The 24,655-nt window shown below is 55.7% G+C and overlaps 3 protein-coding genes across 4 annotated transcripts in view; all 3 read left to right on the forward strand.

Moving 5' to 3' along the window:
* Positions 1 to 24,655, forward strand: part of SORCS3 (sortilin related VPS10 domain containing receptor 3) — a 979,390-nt gene that overhangs the window by 426,342 nt on the left and 528,393 nt on the right. The window lies entirely within an intron of this gene.
* On the forward strand, positions 140 to 9,271 carry ECHS1 (enoyl-CoA hydratase, short chain 1). Of its 2 annotated transcripts, none has more exons than NM_001025206.2 (8): positions 140 to 252; positions 1,340 to 1,537; positions 1,958 to 2,085; positions 2,900 to 2,999; positions 4,149 to 4,253; positions 4,687 to 4,806; positions 5,841 to 5,908; positions 8,622 to 9,271. In NM_001025206.2, exons 1-8 carry the CDS (start codon positions 165 to 167, stop codon positions 8,685 to 8,687), a joined length of 873 nt encoding a protein of 290 aa, NP_001020377.2. In that variant the 5' UTR covers positions 140 to 164; the 3' UTR covers positions 8,688 to 9,271. The 2 variants fall into 2 exon arrangements, with proteins under 2 accessions (NP_001020377.2, XP_015316088.1); XM_015460602.3 differs by lacking the exon at positions 140 to 252 and adding an exon at positions 717 to 1,252.
* Positions 16,398 to 19,397, forward strand: FUOM (fucose mutarotase). Its single transcript, NM_001076278.1, is given in 6 exon segments — positions 16,398 to 16,496; positions 16,900 to 16,968; positions 17,916 to 17,986; positions 18,157 to 18,255; positions 18,769 to 18,842; positions 19,077 to 19,397. Coding segments are annotated over 6 exon segments (465 nt in total). The 5' UTR covers positions 16,398 to 16,411; the 3' UTR covers positions 19,144 to 19,397.

A 24,655-nucleotide genomic window follows, 5' to 3' on the forward strand; every position in this document is an offset into this window, starting at 1 on the left:
CGCCCCGCCCACTTCCGCCGCCTGGCGTGGTCTCGCGATACCTGCGTGGTCCGCGACCCGGGCCGGTGGGCGGGGCGGGCCCTGACTGGCGCTGCCGGGGGCGGCTCCGCGGGGCGGGCCCTCCGCGCGAGCAGGCGGAGGGCACAGTTGTCCACGCGAGCGCCATGGCCGCCTTACGTGCCCTGCTGCCCCGCGTCCGCGCCCCGCTGCGGCCCTGGCTCTTCTGCCCGGTGCAGCGCTCCTTCGCCTCGAGTGAGTGCGGGGCCGCGGGGGCGGGCCGTGGTTGGAGTCCCCGGGCCGGGACCCCTGGGCCGCACCGCGCCCCTGCCGAGAAGCGTCCAGCCTGACTCCCCCGCCCAGCACCTCCTTCCTGAGCGCGAGGAGCCCTGGGATCACTAGCATCTCGACCCCGGGGACTGGGGACTGAGTGCCAAGACCTCTGGCCACTTCAGCACTTGGTGTGAAAGCCCTCAGACTTGAGAGGCCGCGCGCTCCGCGCATCTGCAATTGGAAGGGGTCGCGCGTGCTGTCCTGTGGTGGCTCCTGCCCAGCCTCCCAGGTCCACTGCTTCTCCCTCAGGTTCTGCCTGCCCCAGCCCCAGGCAGCCGGGTACACCCCGCCCCCCGCCCCTCCACCACCCCGTATTTCCCAGGAAGTCTTGGCCATGTCTCTGGGAACGAGTCTCTGCAGCCTCTTCCTTCACCTGTGTGTCCACTTAACCTAGCTGTTAACTGGTGTTGATGTTCCCTGAGTTCCTTTTGACCACCTGCTTCTGCATCCTGGCCTGTACCCAGCAGTCTTTTTTGGTCTTGTATGTGGGGTGTGGGGGATGCTGCCTACACATGGGTGATTTCAGACACTCCCCAGCAAGCCCACCGGGTAGGTACCCCGTTCAAGGAAGCAGCTGTCTTGGTTAAGCTTCCCCCTACCAAGGTCATTCTGGCTCCCAGGATTGAGCAGGCTGCCCCTCCTGGTCTGGCAGTTGCCCTTTGCCTGTGTGCCCTTCACCCAGTTGGCATGTTTAAAGAGGGAGTTTCCTCATTTCTTGTTTCTACAGGATCCCAGGCGTCTCCAGCACAGGTTCGGGGAGATGCCAACCAAGACATTCAGAAGGAAGGCTGCTGGTCATTGCTGGGGCTGTTGGGCTGTCTTAACTTAAGGAAACATTCCAACATCTGTGAAAGCAGAGAGCCCTGCAGAAGGCCCCCATGCAGTGCGAGCTGCAGCACCAGGGACTGGGCAGGGCCCTCAGGTGTCGGGTTCACCCTGTCCAGTGGCGAAATACATCCCCCAGTTTGATGCCTGTTAGTGGAAATCCCGGTTTCCCGTTTCTTCCCAGGCGCAGCCTTTGAGTACATCATCACAGCAAAGAAGGGAAGGAACAGCAACGTGGGGTTGATCCAGCTGAACCGCCCCAAGGCCCTCAATGCGCTCTGCAACGGCCTGATCGTGGAGCTCAACCAGGCACTGCAGGCCTTCGAGGAAGACCCAGCCGTGGGGGCCATTGTCCTCACAGGCGGGGAGAAGGTATTTGCAGGTGAGCTGCTCAGCATGGTGGCAGACCACCAGATATGTGATCACACCTGTGGTGTGGCAGGCAGCCTTATACCTCCATGAAGGCATCAGGCAAGTTCTGCAACTTGGGGATTCATTTACATAAGGTAGACCAAACCCTGAGCTGCTTGAAGGGGCCTCTCTGGTGTTTAATGTTGAGCCTGCTCAGAGGCAGGCAGGTCCCGGGTGAGGGACTAGAGAGGGAGCCCTGCTTTCCCTGTCCCCGGGTCTGTTTCCTGTCCACGTCCCTCTGCGCTACTCCGCCACCTCGTATTGCCCGGCGTTGCACTGGGCCCCCGGCCCAGCTGTGCGTCCATGTGGCCTTTCCCCAAAGCCCCGGTGCTCCCCTTGGAACACTCAGCAGTTGCCTCTTGTAACTGGAACGTCATTTCCCACCACCCAGCTGGAGCCGACATCAAGGAAATGCAGAGCCTCACGTTCCAGAACTGTTACTCTGGCGGGTTTTTGAGCCACTGGGACCAGCTCACACGTGTCAAGAAGCCAGTCATAGCTGCTGTCAATGGCTATGCCGTGAGTGTTCCCCCGACGCCACCTCCTTGCACTCAGAGCACCCAAAGGAACTGTATTTGTACAGTAGCACCGGTTTTTATTTGGAGGAGGCTGTGTCTCGTTCAGTGATACAAAAGAGCCAAGACCTGTAAAGGGCGTTTAGCATCTGCTCTGTGGGAGGGGGTTCAGCTGTTGGCCTTTGGATTCCCCTGTTAGTAAAGCCCCCTAGTCTTCAGCATGGTCCCTAAGACTCCCCAGGAGCCGTCTCCCCCTCTGCAAGGCTAAGGGCACGTATGTTGGCTTTCTGTGCAGTTTTGATGACTTTCCAACCTGCACTGCCTTATGAATTAACTCCTGCTACCGTTGAAAGCTCTGGGTGCCCCATTTGGTGCGTCGGGGTCTCCTGCAGGCACCTGGATGACTCAGGGGCTCTGGGACTGGCTTTGGCCTGTACAGAAGTGAGAAGGACCTTTCAACTCATGGTTCCTTAGTAAAGCTTCCTTCGGGTGAGCGGGTCAGCAGGCAGAGTGTGTTGGAACACAGTGGCCTCTCAGTCCTCCCCTCTCTTGGCTGCCTTTTAGCTTCCTCAGCCGAGTGGAGTGGCCACGATAGATAATGTAGGACACACAAGGCTAAAAGCATTTGCTGTCTGGCCCTTGCCAGAAGCCTGGCAGAATTAACTGTGCATATAGTTTATGGAAACAGTTACCTGACTTGCCATCTCTGTGTTGACATCTGCTGTACCCCAGACCGTGTTCCTTTTTAATAGAAAATTAAATGAGCAGATGGAGTGGTTTTTAACTGGGGTCCTCTTGCGGTGCCTCTTGTTTTGCAGCTTGGTGGTGGCTGTGAACTTGCTATGATGTGTGACATCATTTATGCTGGAGAGAAAGCCCAGTTTGGGCAGCCGGAGATTCTAATAGGAACCATCCCAGGTAAAGGCTCTAGAGTCAGCTCTTCAAGTCATCGGCCCAAATCTGCCCTCTGCCAGGCATCTGGGCTGTCTCAGCGTCAGACAGAAACAGTGGGACTGTCGTGTGAGCCTGGCTGCACTACCTTCCGTGCGGGGCGGGGCGCAGCCTGGGGCCTGGAGCCCTGCCGGCTCCTCTGGGCTGGCCACACACTGGCTTCCGACCGCAGTGACTCTTGCTGCTGAGCATCCGTGGTGGGTCCTTATAGGTCAGCATCTCAGAGAAGAAAACACGGTGACCACGGGCCAGCACTGAGGGCTCCTGTTTCAGTGGCCAGAGCGAGACACGTGGCCTCAGCAGGTTCAGAGCAGGGGATCATATCCCCCACGGGAGGGCGACGGGAGCAGTAGGCCAACAGTGATGCCCCTGCCCCTCGGCCCACCTGACGAGAGCTACATGCTGTGTCCCCACAAAGTCTCTACCCCGGGTGTGGAGCCTGGAGCCCAGGGTCTCTCTCAGGCCAGTGGGCCAGGCGGTGAGCAGGGTGGGGTCCGCTGAGGGTGACCACCAGGCTCTTCCCGTCCCAGTGCCCAAGGTCCCCACCGTGTTGAGGTAGCGCCCGAGTCTGCTGGACCGTGGGTGCCTCCCTCAGGTGGCCGCTTGCCTCGCCCTGGGCAGCCCTGGGGTTCCCTGTGGGCAGGTGAATGGGCAGACCAGTCTTTCCAGTCAGAGGCCTTTGAGTGGGCGGGAGGGGGAGCAGGGCCCGTGGAGGCGAAGTCCACGCAGGGCTAGACACGAAGAGCCTGAGAGGAGCACATCCCCAGGCCCGTGAGGCGGGAGCCTTGCCCTCATCCCACTCTGGGAGCAGAGCCGGTTGTGAGCGGAGGCCGCCCCCAGCTGCCCCCCAGGGTGGGTCAGGTCAGGGTCTGCGAGCTCCACGCATCCATCCAGAGTCTGGCTCCTGCACAAGAGGCGCTGGTACAAGGGGCCCAGGGCATGAGGCAGGGGCCTGAGTGTGGGAAGGAGGTTCCCTTGTGATGTCTGGGTCTCCCCCAGTTCTGCCCACCCCCTAACCGAGTGCTGTAGGTCTTCCGGCCCTAGACACTTGCCAGCAGCATGTCTGTGGCTTCTTGGCCACAGAGAGGCATGCCCAGCAGCCCTCTGCCCCTGCAGGTGCCGGCGGCACCCAGAGACTGACCCGTGCCGTCGGAAAGTCACTGGCCATGGAGATGGTCCTCACTGGTGACCGGATCTCAGCCCAGGATGCCAAGCAAGCAGGTATAGGGTGGGGCCGCCCCGTGGAGTTGCCCCCTTGACAGCTGGGTGGAGAGGGGAGGGCCTCACCCAGGGACTCCCACAGTGATCAGCACAGAGCTTTCTGGTATCCTGCGAGTCCAGGATACTCACTGCCTGTGTCTCTTTGAAATAGTACCACGCACAGCAGAGTGACTCAGGTGTCCACGTGGATTAAAGACTAACAGTGAAAGCATTCCACTTCTCAGAACCAACTTGAACAGTGGGGGTCTCCAAGGCAGGCAGGCCCTCCCCTGGCCCCTCAGCGACCTTTGACTGTACGGGCCCCGTAACCTCGACAGCCAAGGGTGGCAGCCGCACCAGGGGACGCTGAGGACCTTTCCTGTGTCTGTTGGAGGCCTGCGCTGTGGCAGAACTAGAACCAGCTGCTTCCACACGCTTACCTTTTGTGTTGCAGGTCTCGTAAGCAAAATTTTTCCTGTCGAGACAGTGGTTGAAGAAGCCATCCAATGTGCAGAAAAAATTGCCAGCAACTCTAAAATTGTAACAGCCATGGCCAAAGAATCAGTGAACGCAGGTAGGGAGGAGGGTGGAGAGGCCGCACAGGAGTAGTTGCGACGCTCGACAATTTGGTGTCTGAATTGTGCATCTTAACTGATCTGGACAAAAATTGTTAGGACTCTCAGTATTTTGATTTTGGCTCTTTGTAGCATTCTAGTTTCTAGTTGCTCGCTCACAAATTCTGCTGAACTGGTCTGAGCTCCCCTTGGAAGCAGGACCGGAGAACTGGGCCAGGCTGGGGGCCAGTGCCGGCGAGCAGAGGCAGCCCGGGAGGGTCCCCTGCAGGACCTGGGAGAAAGGTTCCTCTCTACCACAGCCGCACCTGACCGTCCAGGGGTGAGGCGGGGGCAGCTGCGCCCTCCCGGCTGAGGGTCTGGGCTCAGCAGCCACTCTTGGCCAGCAGAGCAGCTCTGACCACCCCTCTTGAGAATTGTTTGCATGTTAGCACAGCGATTTCATCTCAGCGTTGGAGTGAGGCTGTTCCTTCGCTTGTGCCGCCTGTGAGGGCAGTGAGTGTCCTTGGAGGGCCGCGCTGCCCCGACCCTGTCTCTTTCCCTGGGCTCAGCCTTAAGTGCGTGGAGCGTGCGGTGAGGCCCGGGGCGCCTGTCACCGCCTGGCACGGGTCACGGGGCCTGGCTGCAGGTGCTGCCGCAAAAGCTTCCACGAGCCTCGCACCCTCTCGCCTCTGCTGCAGACGCACCTGGGCCTCGCTCCTCGCTCCGTTCTGCCCACAGCTCCGTTTTCGGTGTCATCCGTAAACTTATTTGTCGTGCTTTTAGAGTCCACATTCCTGGGCTTCCTCAGCCCCCTCCTGACTGGACAGAGTTTTCCATCCCACCTTCCACTCCAGTCCCCACACAGGACACAGGGGGCCCGGGAGCAGCTGTTCACTGGGCTGCAGCCGGGGCGACACCCTAGAGAGGGAGGCTGCACTTTAATCCCGCGACATCAAAGTGCACGTCGGTCCCCAGGCTGGTTCCCACCTCTAGAAAAAGTTCTGCACTCCCAAGTCTGTGTCTCAGGTCCTCACTGCAGGGTTTTCTTTTTCAGCTTTTGAAATGACATTAGCTGAGGGCGTTAAATTGGAGAAGAAGCTCTTCTACTCAACTTTTGCCACCGTGAGTAGCCTCGTTCACGTGGGGAATCACATGGTCTAGCCGTGAAAGTTCTGGAATTTGCTTGTAGATTTTATCACCATTTCTCTCTGGTCAGAACTCATAGCCTCCCTGTAGCTGGGCAGTGATGTTTGCAAATAAATGGGGCTTCCCTGGTGGCTCAGACCATAAAGAATCCACCTGCAGTGCGGGAGACCTGGGTTCAGTCCCTGGGTCGGTAATATCCCCTAGAGAAGGGAATGGCAACCCACTCCACTATTCTTATCTGGAGAATCCCAAGGACAGAGGAGCCTGGCAGGCTACAGTCCACAGGGTCACACAGAGCCGGACACGACTGAGCAAATAAACAGCACAGTGTGTGGAAGTTCAAAGGACAAAAACTTCTACAGTTACTTCTTATTACAAAATGTTGAGGTCCTTTAATGTACCGGAACCTGGTGGTCTGGAGTCAACGATAAGAAAGTAAAGGAGAGAAAGAGGCTGATATTCCTTGGTTTACACAGAAAGCCAATAAAGGCCCTGCACGGGGCTTGCTCTGTTCACGGAGGCCTCAGGCGCCCTCTCGATGGGGTGAAGGCGCAGAGCACCTTCTCAAGAGGGTCTTAGAAGCCCGGGCTGGAAAGTGAACTCAGAGGGAGAAAGAGAGAGAGAGAGAGAACAACACGGGACCAGGGCGTTGATGGGGCACAGGCGTTTTCACCGCATGGTGTGGGCACAGGCGTTTTCACCGCATGGTGTGAGCACAGGCGTTTTCATCGCGTGGTGTGAGCACAGGCGTTTTCATCGCGTGGTGTGAGCACAGGCGTTTTCATCGCGTGGTGTGAGCACAGGTGTTTTCATCGCGTGGTGTGAGCACAGGCGTTTTCATCGCGTGGTGTGAGCACAGGCGTTTTCACCGCATGGTGTGGGCATGTGTACTGTCTTACAAGGTAGTTACTCTCAGCAAAGATAAAGACTAAAATTCCAGACTCACAAAACAGGCGATCCATATTAAAGAGAGACAGAGTTGTAAACAATCACTTTTACCGTGTGGTTCACAAGAAGGAAGAGGGTACTTATCACCATATAGAAACGCTAATGAAGGAAATACCTGGATTCCTGAGCCCCTGGGAAAGGCTTGCCTCTCCTCTTAATTCCTGAGTATTCAGGAATTGATAAGGAACAGAGAATTCCTGACAGATCCAAAACAGCACATAGGAAGCCTCCTGTTAAATGCTTCCAGACAACAAAAGATCTTAGGAATTGCACACTTAAATAGCAGTTCGTGTATTTGAAAGGCAGTCTATTTACCCATAATTTTCCTAGATTGTTCCAGTTACTTGGAATGGGGATCGAATATATTTTAACTTGAAACCTTGGCACATTATTTTCTAGGGTATCTGCCAGTAACTTGAAGGAAGTCGGTCTTTTAATAGTCACTAAAATTCATCTCTTAATATCAGGAAGTCATAAATAGGTGTTTCATAAAAGAAAGATTAAAATGACTTTGGTTCTTGAGGTGCAGATATGTGTGTGTACATGTGTGTGTGTACATGTGTGTGCGCGCATGTGAGTGCATATTTGTGGTGTGAGTGCATGCATATACTGTGTGTGTGTGCACTTGTGTGTGAGTGCATGTTGTGGTCTGAGTACCTGCATGTGTGAGTACGTGTGTGTGCACACGTGTGGGTGCATGCATGTGGTATGAGTGCCTGTGTACATGTGCGAGTACGTGCCTGTGTGCACTTATCTGTGAGTGCATGCATGTGGTGTGAGTATTCATGTGTTGTGAGTGCCTGTGTGTGTGAGTGCATTGTGTGCACGTGTGTGTGTGTGCACTTGGGGGTATGTGTGTGGCGTGAGTACATGTGTGTGCACTTGTGTGTGAGTGCATGCGTGTGGTATGAGTGTATTGTGTTGTGAGTGCATGTGTGTGCACATGTCAGTGTATTCGTGTGTTGTGGGTGCCTGCGTGTGGTATGAATGTGTGTGTGCATGTGTGTGAGTGTTGCATGTGTACACTTGTGTGTGAGTGCATGTTGTGGTCTGAGTACATGCATGTGTGAGTACGTGCGTGTGCACACGTGTGGGTGCATGCATGTGGTATGAGTGCCTGTGTACATGTGCGAGTACGTGCCTGTGTGCACTTATCTGTGAGTGCATGCATGTGGTGTGAGTATTCATGTGTTGTGAGTGCCTGTGTGTGTGAGTGCATTGTGTGCACGTGTGTGTGTGTGCACTTGGGGGTACATGTGTGTGGCGTGAGTACATGTGTGTGCACTTGTGTGTGAGTACATGCATGTGTGTGAGTACTCATGTGTTGAGAGTACGTGTGTGTGTGTGTGTGAGGAAGGAGGGCCAAGGTAGAGCCTTTCCTCGTGTCCTGCTTCCTAACCCTCAGGACACCACCTGCCACAGACCATGACTACACCCAGGTCATGGCCTGGTGAATGGCCAAGTACACGCACCTGCGGTTCTCTGTAGATGAGGGTGTACTCCACTCGAAGGTTAGTGGCCCCCGAAGGACGGTCACCACGGCAGGGCAGGGCTGTTTCCTGTGAAAATACCCATTCCCGGGCCCGCCCTCGCTGGTCAGGGACTTGGGTCATTCACCCTTGAGGTGATCCCACCACAGAACCTGTGGGTGAGGACGCTGAGGGCGGGAGGAGCCGGCAGGCAGTGAGCAGGCCCGGCCCCGGGAAAAGTCATCATCCACCCCTGCCTCTCCTCCCCACAGGAAGACCGGAAGGAAGGCATGGCCGCGTTTGTGGAGAAGAGAAAGGCCAACTTCAAAGACCAGTGACAGCCAGCGGCCTCTGCCTCAGCCACCCTTCCGGGAGGACGAGCAGCTTCAGAAGCTGACGAATCCTTCTGTCTTGTGTGCAGTGTCGGCGACACACGGCTTCTCTCCAGCTCTGCGGGGTGGTGTGGGCTCACAGCCTGCCGGGGACGGGTGGCCTTCACCCAGGGCTCACGGGACCCCGGCTTGGTCACTGTGCCGTTTGCAGCGGTGGGCGTAGCCGCTCAGAGTGAAGGCCTTGTTGCTGGGTCTCTAAAGAGACATGCTCTTGACCGACAGACTTCAGGTCACATTAGGCCTTGTTTTGGTCATTTCTGTTCTTTAGTGTTCCATCACTTTTTAAACACTTTTGTCTGTCATTCTAAGCAACAACATTCAAACAGAACAAGGTCCGCGAAGGGCTCCCATCCTAGTCCGAGGGTGACTGCATGGCTCTTAGGATTTTCTGTGCCCGCACGCTCACGTGTGAAACTCGGTTTTCTTTGTATGAAAATGGTTCTCCACATTTCTGCTTCTTTCGCACAAACGCGCCCTGTTCTTTCATGACTGTGATTCGTTTTCATTCTAAAATAGATAACAAAAAACTTGCTGTTTTATCCATCCTTAAATGTACACCTCGCAGCGGTGCGCTCACAGTGTTTTCATGTGTCTCCATGCGGTTTCATCGCCCCAAACAGAAACTAAGCCTCAACACTAACTCCCTACCTGGCCCCCGCCCGCCCCCCGGATCCTGGGGACCTTTATTCCACTTTCTTTCTGTTGCCAAATTGAATATAATATTTCCAAAGTCCACCCAGGTTATAACAGTAACAGTTCCATTTCTTTTCATGGCTGAATATGATTCCTACTCGCGTTCTTTTCAGTGGCCCTGAAGTCTTTCATGACGTGGGTACGTTGTGATCTGCTTGCTCCAGTGGCGTCGGATGTTGAGACCATGCCCCGGTTCCTGTGTCAGCGCCGTCGTGACGACAGTGCAGCACATATTCTCTGCGTGAACCCTTGCACTTCAGCTCAAGCGTGTCTGTGAGGGTCTTGTCATGTAACAGAACCGCTGCCTCCTCTACAGCCCCTCCTCACAGTACACGCAGCAGGCAGGCCGGGGTGCAGCCTCGTCCCCTTCGGCAGAGGGTCGCAGAGCGGCTCTCATGGGGCCCTCGCCCCCAGCTGTGCAGATAGGCCAGAACGCCAGGGCGAGTCGTTGAAGGTCCTGGATGATGGGGTCGCCCTCGCAGTGAGAGCGAGGAAGCAGGCGCAAAGGGACGGTGAGATCAGGCTCCCCTGGGCTCGGAAGGCGAGGCCTGGCCGGGCAGTCCTCACTGTGACAGACGTGGGGACACGCGTGCTAAAGCTGTGTAACCAGGGTTTGTGCAAGTCATACGCCATCTAGAATGAACCAACAGAGGTATCTGCAGGGGTAACCTTCACGTTGAGAAAGTAAATGCGTTAGTTTAATTCTCCACATGCGTCGGGCCTGGCTTCGTAATTGATTCCGAGTGGGACTGTGCTGGTGGTCCAGGGACCAAGACTGAGCTCCCAGTGCAGGGGTCTGAGTTCAGCCCCCGATCGGACACGAGATGCCACATGCTGCAACTAAAAAAAGCTGCAGAGAAGTCCTGCAAGCCACAGCTAAGACCCAGCACAGCCAAATACATAATAAATTGATTGTGACTAGCGGAGCCCCAAGTGCTGGGGCCCAGGTGGAGGGAGCCCTTCTGAGGCCCTAGGCACCCTCGTCCTAGTGGCTCAGCTGGAAGCTGAGGAGGGGCTGGACGTGGGGCCCACACGTGAGTGTGTGCGTCTCAAAGGTCTGCACCCACAGGGTCGTTTGGGTTTCAGAATGTGCAGGGATGGGTCCTACCCTCAGGCCCAGGGAACAGAACCTCTTTGGGCTGTGTGCTGGCCCTGGGCTTGGGAGAGACGGGACTGTCCACGTGTGAGCACGTGCTTTGCTGTGGGTGAGAGGGCAGCAGGCGAGCCCTAGATGGATGGCAGGGACCACAGGCCCAGAGAGCCCTCCACTCCCTCTTGAGTTAATTGACCTCTCGCCCCATACTGGTTTTGGGTTGTGATTGGTTTTTGAAACAGAACTTTCCTTCTCATTTATCCATAAACTTGGTTTTTCCCTTCTATATTTCTACTAAAAAAATAAGCTTCAGGGAATGTTAACTACGAGTCTCTCCACTCGGGCTTTGGAGTAGACACTGCTCACGCTGGGTGCAGTCGGCCGCTGTGGGTGGCTGGTGTGCAGGCCCTGCCGGCCACCTCCCTGGGCAGCTTTGACCACCAAGGCGCCCCAGGGACGAGCAGTGGGTGTGGGGTGTCTCTTGTCTTCAGGTCTTCTGCCTCTTTCATGTACGGTACTTCCCCGGAAACTGCCAGGCCTCTGGGCACGTCACCACATGCAGGGCTGAGGTCCACTGAGGGACGAGGTGGAAGGGGCAGGGCCCAAGGGTAGAGACAGGCTCAGTTGGGCTTTCCTGCAGGGCCAGCAGCAGTAAGTCCTCAGGTGAGCAAGGCAGCCAGCCCTGTAAGGAGGGGCCCGAGCATGGAAGGCTGAGAGCTGGCTGGCCTGAGCAAAAGCTGGTCTGCAGGCTGGGCAGTGAGGTTAGTTGCTGGGTTCCAAAGCAGGGGTATGACCCAGCTGGTGCAGGCATGGGCATCTGAACTGGGGTCTGCCCTCTCTCCTGAGTGTGTGGATTGGAGGGGGGGGATGGCGGGGGGAGGGGGACGGATGGAGCAGACAGGGTGGAAGGCCAAAGGTGGTGTAGCAGGATTTTTGTTGACATCTTGGCACAGGAGCCACCTGCATTAGTCAGCTACTGCTGCGTAACAAATTATTGCCAAATTTATTTGATTTTAACACCAAAGCAAGTGTTCTGAAGGGAGAAACCATATTGCCTTTTATGACATGCCCCCAGAAGCCAGGCAGCAGCTTGTAGAGCATGTTCTATTGGAGGCAGTGACAGGTCCACCTGGTTCAAGAACGGAGACAGACCCGCTTCTCGGGAGGCACGTCACGTGCGGCATGGTGGAGCTGCCGTTTGGAGAAGACAGTCACACCTGTCCACTGAGAAGAATGCACAGCCTGGAAGCTGAGAACTGTGCTTTACTCAGCAGACTTGCTGAAGACTGCAGCCCTGGACACAGCCTCAGAGAGCTGTGAGGGGCCTGTTCCACAGAGCTGAGGAAGTGTAAGCAGATAGGGCAGGGGGTCCCCAGAGAGAGAAGCAGGAATGGCTTTCTTGACTGATACCATGTTCAGTTCAGTCGCTCAGTCGTGTCCGACTCTTTGTGACCCCATGGCCTACAGCACACCATGCTTCCCTGTCCACCACCAAACCGAGTTTTCTCAAACTTGTCCATCGAGTCAGTGCTGCCATCCAACCATCTCATCCTCTGTCGTCCCCTTCTCCTGCCTTCAGTCTTTCCTAGCATCAGGGGCTTTTCCAGTAAGTCAGTTCACACCAGGTGGCCAAAGGATTGGAGCTTCAGCATCAGGCCTTCCAATGAATGAATATTCAGGACTCATTTCCTTTAGGGTTGACTGATCTGATCTCCTTGCAGTCCAAGGAACTCTCAAGAGTCTTCTCTAACACCACGGTTCAAAAGCATCAATTCTTCGGCGCTCAGCTTTCTTTATGGTCCAATTCTCACATCCATACATGACCACTGAAAAAACCACAGCTTTGTCTATACAGACCTTTGTCAGTAAAGTAACGTCTCTGCTTTTGATTATGCTCTCTAGGTTTGTCAGGTTTTATTCCAAGGAGCAAGCATCTTTTAATTTCATGGCTGCAGTCAAATCCACAGTGATTTTGGAGCCCAAGGATATAAAGTCTCTAAGTATTTCCATTGTTTCCCCATCAATTTGCCATGAAGTGATGGGACCGGATGCCATGATCTTAGTTTTCTAAGATCTATTCTAAGATCTATTCCAAGGATATAAAGTCTCTAACTATTTCCATTGTTTCCCCATCAATTTGCCATGAAGTGATGGGACCGGATGCCATGATCTTAGTTTTCTGAATGTTGAGTTTTAAGCCAGCTTTTTCACTCGCCTCTTTCACCTTTACCAAGAGGCTCTTTAGCTCCCCTTTCTGTCATAAGAGTGGTGTCATCTGCCTATCTGAGGTTATTGATATATCTCCCGGCAGTCTTGATTCCAGCTTGTGCTTCATCCAGCCCTGCATTTCTCATGATGTACGCTGCATATAAGTTAAATAACCTAAGTGACAATATACAGCCTTGACGGTCGCAATTTGGAACCAGTCTGTTGTTCCATGTCAAGTTCTAACTGTTGCTTCTTGACCTTCATACAGATTTCTCAGGGGGCAGGTAAGGTGGTCTGGTATTTCCATCTCTTGAAGAATTTTCCAGTTTGTTGTGATCCACACAGTCAAAGGCTTTGGCTTAGTCAATAAAGCAGAAGTAGATGTTTTTCTGGAACTCTCTTGCTTTTTCTAAGATCCAACGGACGTTGACACTTAGATCTCTGGTTCCTCTGCCTTTTCTAAATCTAGCTTGTACATCTAGAAGTTCTCAATTCACATAATGTTGAAGCCTAGCTTGGAGGATTTTGAGCATGACCTTGCTAGCATGTAAAATGAGTGCAATTGTGCGGTAGTTTGAACATTCTTTGGCATTGCCTTTCTTTGAGATGGGAATGAAAACTGACCTTTTCCAGTCCTGTGGCCACTGCTGAGTTTTCCAAATTTGTTGGCATATTGAGTGCAGCACTTTCACAGCATAAGAAGCATTCTTGACGTAAGACAGCCCGTTTTGGTCTAAGCCATCTTGTGATCTAGACCTGGTCATGGTGCTGGTCCTTGAATAGGTCTCAGTCAGTCATCAGTGACCTTAAAGGCACAGAGGAACGCAGGGACAGAGAAAATGCAGTGACAAAGCAGAGTCCTGGTTCCTTCTCAAGGGATAAACATAATAATACACTTTGAATTCTGCAGAACTAAGGCTCCCACCCAGGTGGAGGGTGGGCTGATGATGTCGACCCTCCTGACTTAAGACAACAAAGACTTGGACTCTGTAGACCTGACCTTCGCTCCAGTTCTATGTTGAATTCTCTGCTCAAGCCCCTCTGGTGGTGCCCTGAGCTTAAAACTTCCCCAGTTTTGCTAGTGGGAAAAATCCCTCGTGTTTTCCTTACTTGCTGTGAGTGATAAATTCTTTCTTTTCATCATCTTTGCCAGCTTGGTGTGGTCTTTTTGACACTCACTGAGAGGTGAACCCAGTTCTCAGATAACAAGAGGAGCCAATATATATAAGAGATTTTGCAAACAAAACAGAAAACCAGTTAGTTGGAACAGCAAAAGATTATTGCCAACTAAAGAAAACCAGACATCTTAATGAATTTAGTGCCTATGTATGGGCCGATGCCAGCATTTGGGCTCCTTGGAATTATGCCTTTAATATGCATCTCAGCTATCTAGTGGCTTCCCTAGTGGCTCAGACAGTAAAGCATCTGCCTGCAATGCAGGAGACCTGGATTCGATCCCTGGTCTGGGAAGATCCCCTGGAGAAGGAAATGGCAACCCACTCCAGTACTCTTGCCTGGAAAATTCCATGGACAGAGGAGCCTTGTAGGCTACAATCCATGGGGTTGCAAAGAGTCGGACACGACTGAGCGACTTCACTCACTTCACTTCAGCTATCTAGGGCCAGGATCATTTCTTCTTCTCTGTAGTAAACCCCCTCAGGGTGCAACTCAGGTGCAGCTGCAGTGGCTGAAGGCTTGGTGGCCTCAGTATCCTTTGTTTAATGACATGGTGTGCATGCGTGCTAAGTCATTTCAGTCTTGTCTGACTGTTTGCGACCCTATGGACTGTACCTCGCCAGCCTCCTCTATCCATGGTATTCTCCAGACAAGAATACTGGAGTGGGTTGCCATGCGCTCCTCCAGGGGATCTTCCCGACCCAGGGATTGAACCCGCGTCTCTTATGTCTTCTGCATTGGCAATAGGGCCACCTGGGAACATGGCAGGGACATTCTTTGTCCACACACAACAGCCAAGATTAGGTCTAAGGACCACAATCCTAACTCAGCCCTGGAGGCTGAGGCTACGGCCTCCCCTTTGGGGTGATGGGTGTCTTCTCCCAGCCTCCGAGCATGGTGCACAGGAGGCGGTGTGGTAGGCAGTCCCAGCGCTGAAGGACTGAACCCAAAGGGGTTAACCCAGAGCTGGCATCAGGATTCCGGGCCAAAGAGTGGAGTCAGAGAACTACTGTCCAGAGCAGGCGTGCTGGCCCAAAGCTAGACCCTGAGCGGTCTCAGCAGGCTGATCTGGAAGACGGGAGGGGTGCTCTCTGCACTGCCGCTTGGGAGGAGGTCGCCTCCACCTCCCCTCAAGGTCTTTGCAGTGTGAAGAAGTCAGCCCTGTGCCACCACCCACTCCTCCCCACCCCAGGGCATCACAGACCCTGTGGGCTGGAAGGGGTGGGGAGCAAGTCAGCAAGGCCTGGGGGCAAAACGGAGGCCTGGAGCAAGGAAGGCGCTGGGAGCTCCAACCACAAACACGTGGGATTCCAGGTCCTGGACCCAGTGGGGTCCCGAAGCCCCAAAAACCAGTGGCTGCTGGTGAAGAGGAAAAGTTAAAATTTTACATAACCTCCTGCTCATTCTGCCTCTGTAACTCAGCTTGTTCCTTGCAAAGTCTGGATCATGTAGTCTCAGAAAGTAGGGACTTACTAGGAACTGGAGCTTATCTCACTCACCCTTGTCCTGCTCTTTGCAATTGCCCAGCCCCTGCAAACCTACTTAATCATGCCTGTCAGTGTAAAGGTCAGGCATCTCCCTCCCTGTCTTGACTGATGTTCCCTTAGTTTAAACCAGCGTTTAACAGCTAGTGTTGCCCACTATCAAGTGAAAAAAAAAAAAGTGAATGTCGCTCAGTCGTGTCTGACTCTGCGACTATACAATCCATGGAATTCTCCAGCCCAGAACACTGGAGTGGGTAGCTTTTCCCTTTCTCCAGGGGATCTTCACAACCCAGGGATCAAACCCAGGTCTCCCACACTGCAGGGGGATTGTTCACCAGCTGAGCCACAAGGGAAGCCCAAGAATACTGGAGTGGGGAGCCTATCCCTTCTCCAGGGAATCTTTCCGACCCAGGAACCAAACGGGGTCTCCTGCATTGCAGGTGGGTTCTTTACCAACTGAGCTATGAGGGAAGCCCACTGTAGGGAAGTGAAGTCTCTCAGTCTTTGAGATCCCATGGACTGTAGCCTACCAGGTTCCTCTGTCCATGGGATTTTCCAGCCAATAGTACTAGTACTGGAGTGGATTGCCATTTCCTTCTCCAGGGGATCTTCTCGACCCAGGGATCGAACCCAGGTCTCCCGCATTGTAGACAGACGCTTTACCGTCTGAGCCACCAGAAAGCCCACTGTAGTCTGTCTCTAAAAACTCTATAACCCCTTTTTTCGGGGCTTAGAGCTTGGAGTGTTAACTCCTCTGGGCCCCCTGACATAATAAATCTGAGTTCTTCAACTCTCCGAGTGTGGTGATTAGTTTCTCTAGTACTGGTTCCGGCAACAATGGGATGGGCTGATGTCCACCGCTCCCCAAACGACCCCCTAGTCCGCAGCGCCTGGCTGGGGAACCCTCCGTCCAGACCCCGCCCATTCCCAGGTCCCGCCCCTCGCTCGCCCCGCCCTCCCCTCGCGCAGCCCCGCCTATCCCCGCCCGGCGAAGCCCCGCCCCTCCGCCCGCGACCATGGTGGTGCTCAAGGGCGTCCCCGCTCTCCTGTCCCCGGAGCTGCTCTTCGCCCTGGCGCGGATGGGGCACGGAGATGAGATCGGTGAGCGCTGGGTCCGAGCCTCCGGGAGAGCCGGCCCCGCGAGCCGCAGGCGGGCAGGGCGCCGGGCCTAGGCGGGGGCGGGCAGGTTAGGTTCCTTCTCCAGCCCCGGCGGCCGGGCCGAGCGGCCCCGCGCACGCTCCGCCGGCGCCCGGGCTGGTCTGGGACGTGTGCGTCGGTCTCTCTTCCTGAGACCGCGGCCGCGCGCCCGGAGCCCGCCCAGCCTTCGGCTACCCCGCAAGTCCTCGGGCGTGCAGGCTCCGGTCCCTCGCGACGGCAGACCCGGGCGGGGCGGGGCGAGTCCTCAGGCGTCGGCCCTGTGGCTCCGGGTCTGTGCCCCCAACGCGGCGCGAGGGACGTGGGCCGACCCACTGTTAATCTATGTCCGGCCGTGCTGGCCTTCCAGTTCTTGCAGACGTGAACTTCCCCAGCAGCTCCATCTGTAGAGGCGGCCCGGAGGAGATCCGCGCCGACGGTGAGCTCCGCCTGCCGCAGGGTGGGTGGAGGGTGCACTGGGCTCTGGGCCGCCGGGTGCGGCGGCTCTGCCCCGCCCCCACCAAGCCCGCAGGCACTGCCCCAGGGACCCAGGAGGCCTCAGCGCCAGAATCTCCCCGCAGCCCCCGCCCCCAGACGGGAGCCTGGGTCTCCTGTCCCGTCTCACGCAGCACTTGGTCGCCTCTTACAAATGGGAAAACAGGCCTGACCGAGCAGCGGTGCCAGCCCAGTCCATGAGCTCAGCCTGTACTCTTCTGTAGAATCCCAGCACTGGTGACCTGACCCCAAATATTCCAGGTGTCCGCACACTCACACGCCTCTAAAGACCTTCTCACCTCATGGGGCGGGGGGGGGCGGGGAGGAGCAGGGCAGGTCGTGCAAGGGGACAGTGGGAGGTGAGACTGGGGGTGGGGACCAGGTCCTGGAGGGGACACGTAAGTTAGGGGTTAGCAGTCCTGACGGTAATAGAGGTGGGCTGGGCTCGGCTGTGCCTGGGCGCTTCCCACCCCCAGCGGTGTTCTGAGGTGGGACAGTCCTTTCTTTTCATGGCTTCTGTGTTTCCCAGTTTTGTACATGAGCACACATTAGCTTAACAATCAGAAACCAACTCTCAGGACAGCAGAGAGCCTTGGAGCCAAGCCCGGCAGGTCTGAGGGCAGCCAAGAGAGGCCTCTTTCTAGACCCCACTACCATCTCAGGGGGTCATCTCCAGGGCCTCCTGGGATCAAGAAAGTGGCCTGGGTGCCCCTCCTGGTGGACACGTGTTTGGGGTCACCACCAACGGCCTGCGTGGAAGAGTGAAGGTGGGGTGGGCAGGGGCAGGCAGAGACGGGCCGTGGCCCCGGCGGGGAGACTCAGTGTGACCTCGGTAAGCGTCCCTGGGCGGGCAGCTCGTGCCCGGTGTCTGAGGCCGTCCTCTGCCCCCAGGCCTGGGCATCCCCCAGCTCCTAGAGGCTGTGTTGCAGCTGCTGCCCCTGGACACCTACGTGCAGAGCCCGGTAAGGCTGCTCCGGGCTTTGGCTTGCCCTCTGCCAGAACACAGGGGGACCACTTGCCCTGATGGGGGTGGGAAGGACGTGTGTTCCCGAGGCCCTGAACCAACCAGAGGAGCCCTGAGGGCGCCCAGGGCAGGGGGTTTGGCCACAGAGCCGAGCCCCTCCGTCTCTAGGCTATGGTCATGGAGCTGGTGCCCAGCGACAGGAAGAGCGGCCTGCTGACACCAGTGTGGACGAGCTACCAGTCCATCCTTTCCAGGGCTGGCTATGAGGTGAGCCTAAGATCCCCACTGGGAAAGGGCTCAGGGACCCTCTGTGCCTTGGAGGCCCAGGAGAAGTGAAAGACAGCCCTGGAACTCTGCACCATGGTTATGCGAGTTCCTGCCCTGGCCAATCCCCTCCCTCCCGGGACCCTCATCTATCTCTGCCTGGGGGTCCTCCCACACCCCATCCTGGGAACAGCAGGGTACTTCTGGCTCCCACTTGTGGCCAGAGGCCTGGCCCGATGCTGCCTGTCACCCCTTGTCCTGCAAAGGGCTGGGCAGGTCTTGGGTGGGACTTTCCTGAAAGGAGCCAGGGCTCCTGGTCTGGACAGTAGGCCCACCCACAACCCGGGGGGCAGCTCAGGTGATTCAGGGGCCCCAGTCAGGTGGCCACCACCGCCCCCTGTGTCCCTGCCTACCAAGTCCACACAGGTCAGAAGGCCAGTGTCCTTGGGACCCCAGCCTGCAGAGTTTCCCATTGCCCCCGGGCCTGAACCTCAACCCTCCCGCTCTGCCTTCCAGTTCTCCCTGGGGATGGTGGAGAGGTTTGCATTTTATGAGCGGGCGAAAAAGGCTTTTGCTGTTGTGGCAACTGGGTGAGTTCTGGCTGGATCCACTGGGTCGCGCTACATCTGCCAAGCAGGGTCCCTACCCCTCCCCACTCCAGAGCTCTCTCCACCCTCCATGCAGCCCCTGCGGCCTGGACTAAACGCCCCACAGGGAATGAGAGAGGCAAGGGATTTGCTGGGCGTGCCTGGGCGGGGGCCAGAGCGGTGGTGGCACCGGGTCCTCTCCATCCCCGCCCGGCGCTTAGCCTGCTCCTTGTGCAGGGAGACAGCCCTCTACGGAAACCTCATCCTCAAGAAGGGGGTGCTGGCCCCTAAAGACCTGTGCTAAGCCTACTGAAGACCACCCGCCCAGAGAGGAATCTACACCCCTGAGCCTGCTGAGGCCACCAGCAGACACGTCCATCCTGTGGCCAGATGAGCCAGCCTGGCCCTCCCCGGCAGCACCCAAAGCTCGCCCCACCAGGATCCTGCATGGGCCTCTGCTGACCAGGGCCGGGATCGTCCTGTTTATGAAAATGATGCAAAAGTGCGGTGGCGTGCCCAACGTTGGGTCCAAAGCTTTAAACAATAGCTCTTTGCTGACTCACAGAGGCCTGTTTGGTGCTGAGTGCAAGGGAGGCTGTTGGCTCCCCAGAGAGCAGACCCCCACCCGCTCTTGGTGAATCCTCGGGGGAGGTGAGGCCTTCCTCCTCCCAGTAGGTTTGGGTCACCTGACTTGGCAGGTCCCTGGATGCAGAAAAAGAGTACACGCAGGAAGAGAGACCCGTGAGTGGGGAGAGCATTCAGGGGGCCTGGGGGTCTGGGTGGGGATCCTTGGTGATGTAGCACAGGGCAGGGGGCCTGGAGGGGGTGCTAAGGTGGTCCTTGAAGAGGGGGCTGGGGCCGTTCCTTCAGCCCCAAAGCTGGAGGGAAGGTGTCCGGGGCTGGCCCGGAAGCTCTGGGGACCGACCAGACCGTCAGCTGTAGGGGGGCGGGGGGGGGGGGGAGGGGCAGTGCCGTGTTCCTGCTCCAGTGGTTAAGCACTTACTGACTGGGCACAAACGAGCCTGAGTGCGTCTGGGAATGGCCAGGGTGGTGGTAGAGGACAGGAGGATTCCCACGCCCAGGGGAAGGGAGCCTCTGAGGCTGCGACGGCCTCCTGGCACGTTCTCAAACTGGGTCTCGAACTACGGTGGGCAGGGGTCCCACTGGCCACTGCACAGGGTCCCTCCCTGAGAGTTCCCTCCTTCCTCCTCCAGACTCTACAGGACTAGATGCGGGAGCTGGGGTGACCGGGGATCCCCAGGGCTTGGGGGAGGCTCCCGTGGTCTGGACCTGGGGCTGGTAGACCTGGAGAGCAGACAGGCACACTGGGCAGATCTGGGACTCAGCCTGGGGAAGGGACTGTGTCCTGGCCCGCCACCACTGGGGCTTAATCTCAGACCTCTGACCCCACAGCCGGCCACTTCAGCCGCAGAAGGAAGTGTTTCGCTTGAAACAGCTTTATTGAGGTTGAATTCTCATGCAGTAGCTGATCACATTTAACGTGTTCAGTTAGACTCGTTTGGGTGTTGAATCAGCACCTCCATCCCTACCCCCCAGGTTGGTGTGCACTTTGCAGAATTTCGTTCAAGTGGAAGGCCACGTGTGCCCAGCATGCTCGTGTGGGGTGCTTGCCGTGTGAGTCCATGATTCCCCTTTGCTGCTGAGCGGGGTTCCGCCACTCCCGGGCACCTCTTGGGGGGTTCTGGGTTGCTTCCAGCTCTTAGCTGTTACAGATAAGCTTGCTGTGAACATGAGTTGGGTAAGCACCTGGGTTTAAGGCTTGGCCGTAGGGCACGTGTGTGTGTGACTTTGTAAGAAGCCCCCAGGCTGTTTCAGGCCGCTGAGTGGGTTGGCCTCCGCAGCCCCAGAGAATGCGCGTTCCGGCCCGGGTCCTCGTCCGCTCTAGCGGGACTCTCCCGGTGTCGCCTCCATTCTCATTCTCCTTCCCTGATGGTTAATGATGTTGAGTATCCTTTCATGGGTGTGTGTGGCCTTCTGTCTGCTGTCTTTGCTGACACGAATGGTCAGTCTCTTGCCGGTTTTGGACCAGGGCCTTTAACGATCTTGGTCCCCACTCCCCCTGGGGCCCCAGCGGCTGACCTCCTGTCCAGCTTGGTTCTAGCACCACCTGCCCGGGATGCGTCGGATCCCACAGGTTCAGGCTCAGGCCTGCCCTGATGACACCCTTCTCCAGATGTCAGTCCCAGGTGCCTCTGATTGACTGGCTGTAGATTTGGGGTTCCTACAACCCCTCCCCGGGCTTGATTACTTTCCTCAAGCAGCTCACAGAACTCAGGGAAAAAGCCAGTCCCTGGATCACCATTTACCCTAAAAGGACAGGACTCGGGAACCGCCCGCTGGGTGGGTCCTGGGGATCGCGTCCCTGCCCTCCTGGGCACCACTCTCACCACCTCTTCACGTGCTCTGCAGCCCTAGGGCTCTCTAGACCCAGCCTTCTGATTTTCTCTGGAGGCTTCATGACATGCACTGGCCACTGGCCATTGATCCAACCCCCAGTCCCCTCCCCTCCCTCAGGACTGGGTGTGGGGCTGGAAGTTCCAACCCTCGATTCCTGGTGGGTCCCTGGCAACTGGCCCCATCCTTAGGGACCTTCCCAGAGTCACCTCATTCACACAGTGAAGGGTCACACTATCACAGGAAGTCCCAAGGGTTTTAGGACTTGCGCGCCAGGATCAGGGATGAAGATCAAATGTGTTTCTTATGACAAATCACAGTATTTTTCACTTAGTCCAAGCTCTTTCTGGGGATCCCCTGTGCCCACCAGAAAGGTCTTGTTCAATCGTTCAGTCGTGTCCAACTCTTTGCCACCCCTTGGACTGCAGGACGCCAGGCTTCCCTGTCCTACACCATCTGGAGCTTGCTCAAACTCACATCCATTGAGTTGGTGATGCCATCCAACCATCTCATCCTTGACTCGGCGGTTCCCGAGTCGTCCCCTTCTCCTCCTGCCATCCATCTTTCCCAGCATCAGGGTCTTTTCTAATGAGTCAGTTCTTTGCATCAGGTGGCCAAAGTATGGGAGCTTCAGCTTCAGCATCAGTCCTTTCAATGAATATTTAGGACTCATTTCCTTTAGGATTGACTGGCTTCATCTACTTGCAGTTAAAGGGACTCACAAGAGTCTTCTCCAACACCACAGTTCAAAAGCATCAGTTCTTCAGTGCTCAGCCTTATGTTCCAACTCTCACATCCATACAGGACTATGGGAAAAACCATAGCTTTGACTAGACAGACTTCTGTTGGGAAAGCTATGTCTCTGCTTTTTAATATGCTGTCTAGGTTGGTCATATCTTTTCTTCCAAGGAGCAAGTGTCTTTTAATTTCATGGTTGCAGTTACCACCTGCAGTGATTTGGGAGCCCAAGAAAATAGTCTCTTGCTGTTTCCACTGTTTCCCCATCTAATTTCCATGAAGTGATGGGACCGGATGTCATGATCTTAGTTTTCTGAATGTTGAGCTTTAAGCCACCTTTTCACTCTCCTCTTTCACGTTCAAGAGGCTCTTTAGTTCCTCTTCACTTTCTGCCATAACGGTGGTGTCATCTGCATATCTGAGGTTATTGATATTTCCTCCAGCAATCTTGCTTCCAGCTTGTGCTTCATCCAGCCTGGCATTTCGCATGATGTACTCTGCATATAAGTTAAATAAGCAAGGTAACAATATACAGCCTTGATGTACTCCTTTCCCAATTTTGACCCAGTCTGTTGTTCCATGTCCAGTTCTAACTGTTGCTTCCTGACCTGTATACAAGTTTCTCAGGAGGCAGATAAGGTAGTCTGGTATTCACATCTCTTTAAGAATTTTCCACAGTGGTGATCCACAGTCGAAGACTTTAGCATAGTCAATGAAGCAGAAGTAGATGTTTTCCTGAAATTCTCTTGCTTTTTCTATGCTCCAACAGATGTTGGCAATTTGATCTCTGATTCCTCTGCCTTTTTCAAAATACAGCTTATACATTGGAAGCTCTTGATTCATGTTCTGTTGAAGAAGCCTGACTTGGAGAATTTTGAGCATTACTTTACTAGCATGTGAGATGAGTGCAATTGTGTGGTAGTTTGAGCATTCTTTGGCATTGCCTTTCTTCGGGATTGGAATGAAAACTGACCTTTTCCAGTTCTGTGGCCACTGCTGAGTTTTCCAAAGTGCTGGCATATTGAGTGAGCACTTTCACAGGATCGTCTTTTAGGATTTGAAATAGTTCAACTGGAATTCCATCACCTCCACTAGCTTTGTTCGTAGTGAGGCTTCCCTAAGGCCCACGTGACTTCACATTTCACGATGTCTGGTTCTAGGTGAGTGATCACACCATCGTGATTATCTGGGTCGTGAAGATCTTTTTTGTACAGTTCTTCTGTGTATTCTTGCCACCTCTTCTTAATATCTTCTGCTTCTGTTAGGTCCATACCGTTTCTGTCCTTTATTGAGCCCATCTTTGCATGCAATGTTCCCTTGGTATCTCTAATTTTCTTGAAGAGATCTCTAGTCTTTCCCATTCTGTTGTTTTGCTCTATTTCTTTGCATTGACCACTGAGGAAAGCTTTCTTGTCTCTCCTTGATATTCTTTGGAATTCTGCATTCAGACGTTCCTTTTCTCCTTTGCCTTTAGCTTCTTTTCTCAGCTATTTGTAAGGCCTCCTCAGACAACTGTTTTGCCTTTTTGCATTTCTTTTTCTTGGGGATGGTCTTGGTCACCGCCTCCTGTACAACGTCTCGAACCTCTGTCCATAGCTCTTCAGGCGCTCTGTCTATCAGATCTAGTCCCTTGAATCTGTTTGTCGCTTCCACTCTTGGGTTCAACCAAACGCTCAGACTCAGGGAAGAGCACAGCCGCTGGAGGAACAACATCCCGTGACACCGCAGGTCACAGCCACTCCACTTGGGGCAGCTCAGATGTGTGGAGGTGAGGGTCTGTGGGCACCGCCTGGCTAAGAGCCTGTGTCCCTAGATGGGGGTGCTGTGCCCAGGGCCACTGCATCAGGGCAGAAGGCAGTGGCTCCCGGGAGGGCTGGCCTCAGTTGTCCCCTCCGTGTCTGGGCGCCTCCCCAACCAGCAGTCACTGCAGAAGTGTTGCCTAGTGGCTGGGGGCAGAGGGAGGTGGCCATGCTCAGAGTCAAGGACTTGGCACCCTCAGGCGGTTGAGCAGTGTGAGTGCCCCTGGGAGTTTAGGGGGTTGCAGGGGGAGCCAGCCAGGTGGGGCTCCCCTGACGCCCTCCACCCCGACTGCCATGAAGGAGAAGGGGCCACGCCATTTCAGGTGACAGACATCCCCAGGATCTCAGTCAGGGGGCTGAGTGGCCCGTGGTCCCCACCAGTGTCCCCTGCTCACCCCGAGGCCCCCAGCGCCCACTGCCTCTCCGCCTGGGCCTTTGCTGCAGGAAGGGCCCAAGGTGACCAGGCTCCAGCAGGGCTGGAGGCAGCTTTGGCCACAAACACCCCCCTGGGCTGCCCAAGGCCATGCTCAGCGTGGACCCGGGTCTGCCCTCCTTGGGACAGTGGTACCCGATCGCCTGTACTCTCGCTGGAGATGGCTGCCCCCTCGCTGACAGGGTGATCTGGAGGGGCTGTGTGAGGTTCGGGGCCACCTGAGGCCTGGGTGATGCTGGGGCAGGAGCAGGGCGCTGAGTCAGCACCGCCCCTGTACCCAGCCGGAGCGCGGCGAGGCGCCTGCTGGGGACCGGCACCACTCCGCCCCAGTTAGGACCGGACCTTGAGCAGGTCTTCCCTGATAGCTCAGTTGGTAAAGAATCCACCTGTGATACAGGAGACCTGGGTTTGATCCCTGGGTTGGGAAGATC

This window comes from Bos taurus, chromosome 26 (genome assembly GCF_002263795.3).
Source record: "Bos taurus isolate L1 Dominette 01449 registration number 42190680 breed Hereford chromosome 26, ARS-UCD2.0, whole genome shotgun sequence".
NCBI lineage: Eukaryota > Metazoa > Chordata > Mammalia > Artiodactyla > Bovidae > Bos > Bos taurus.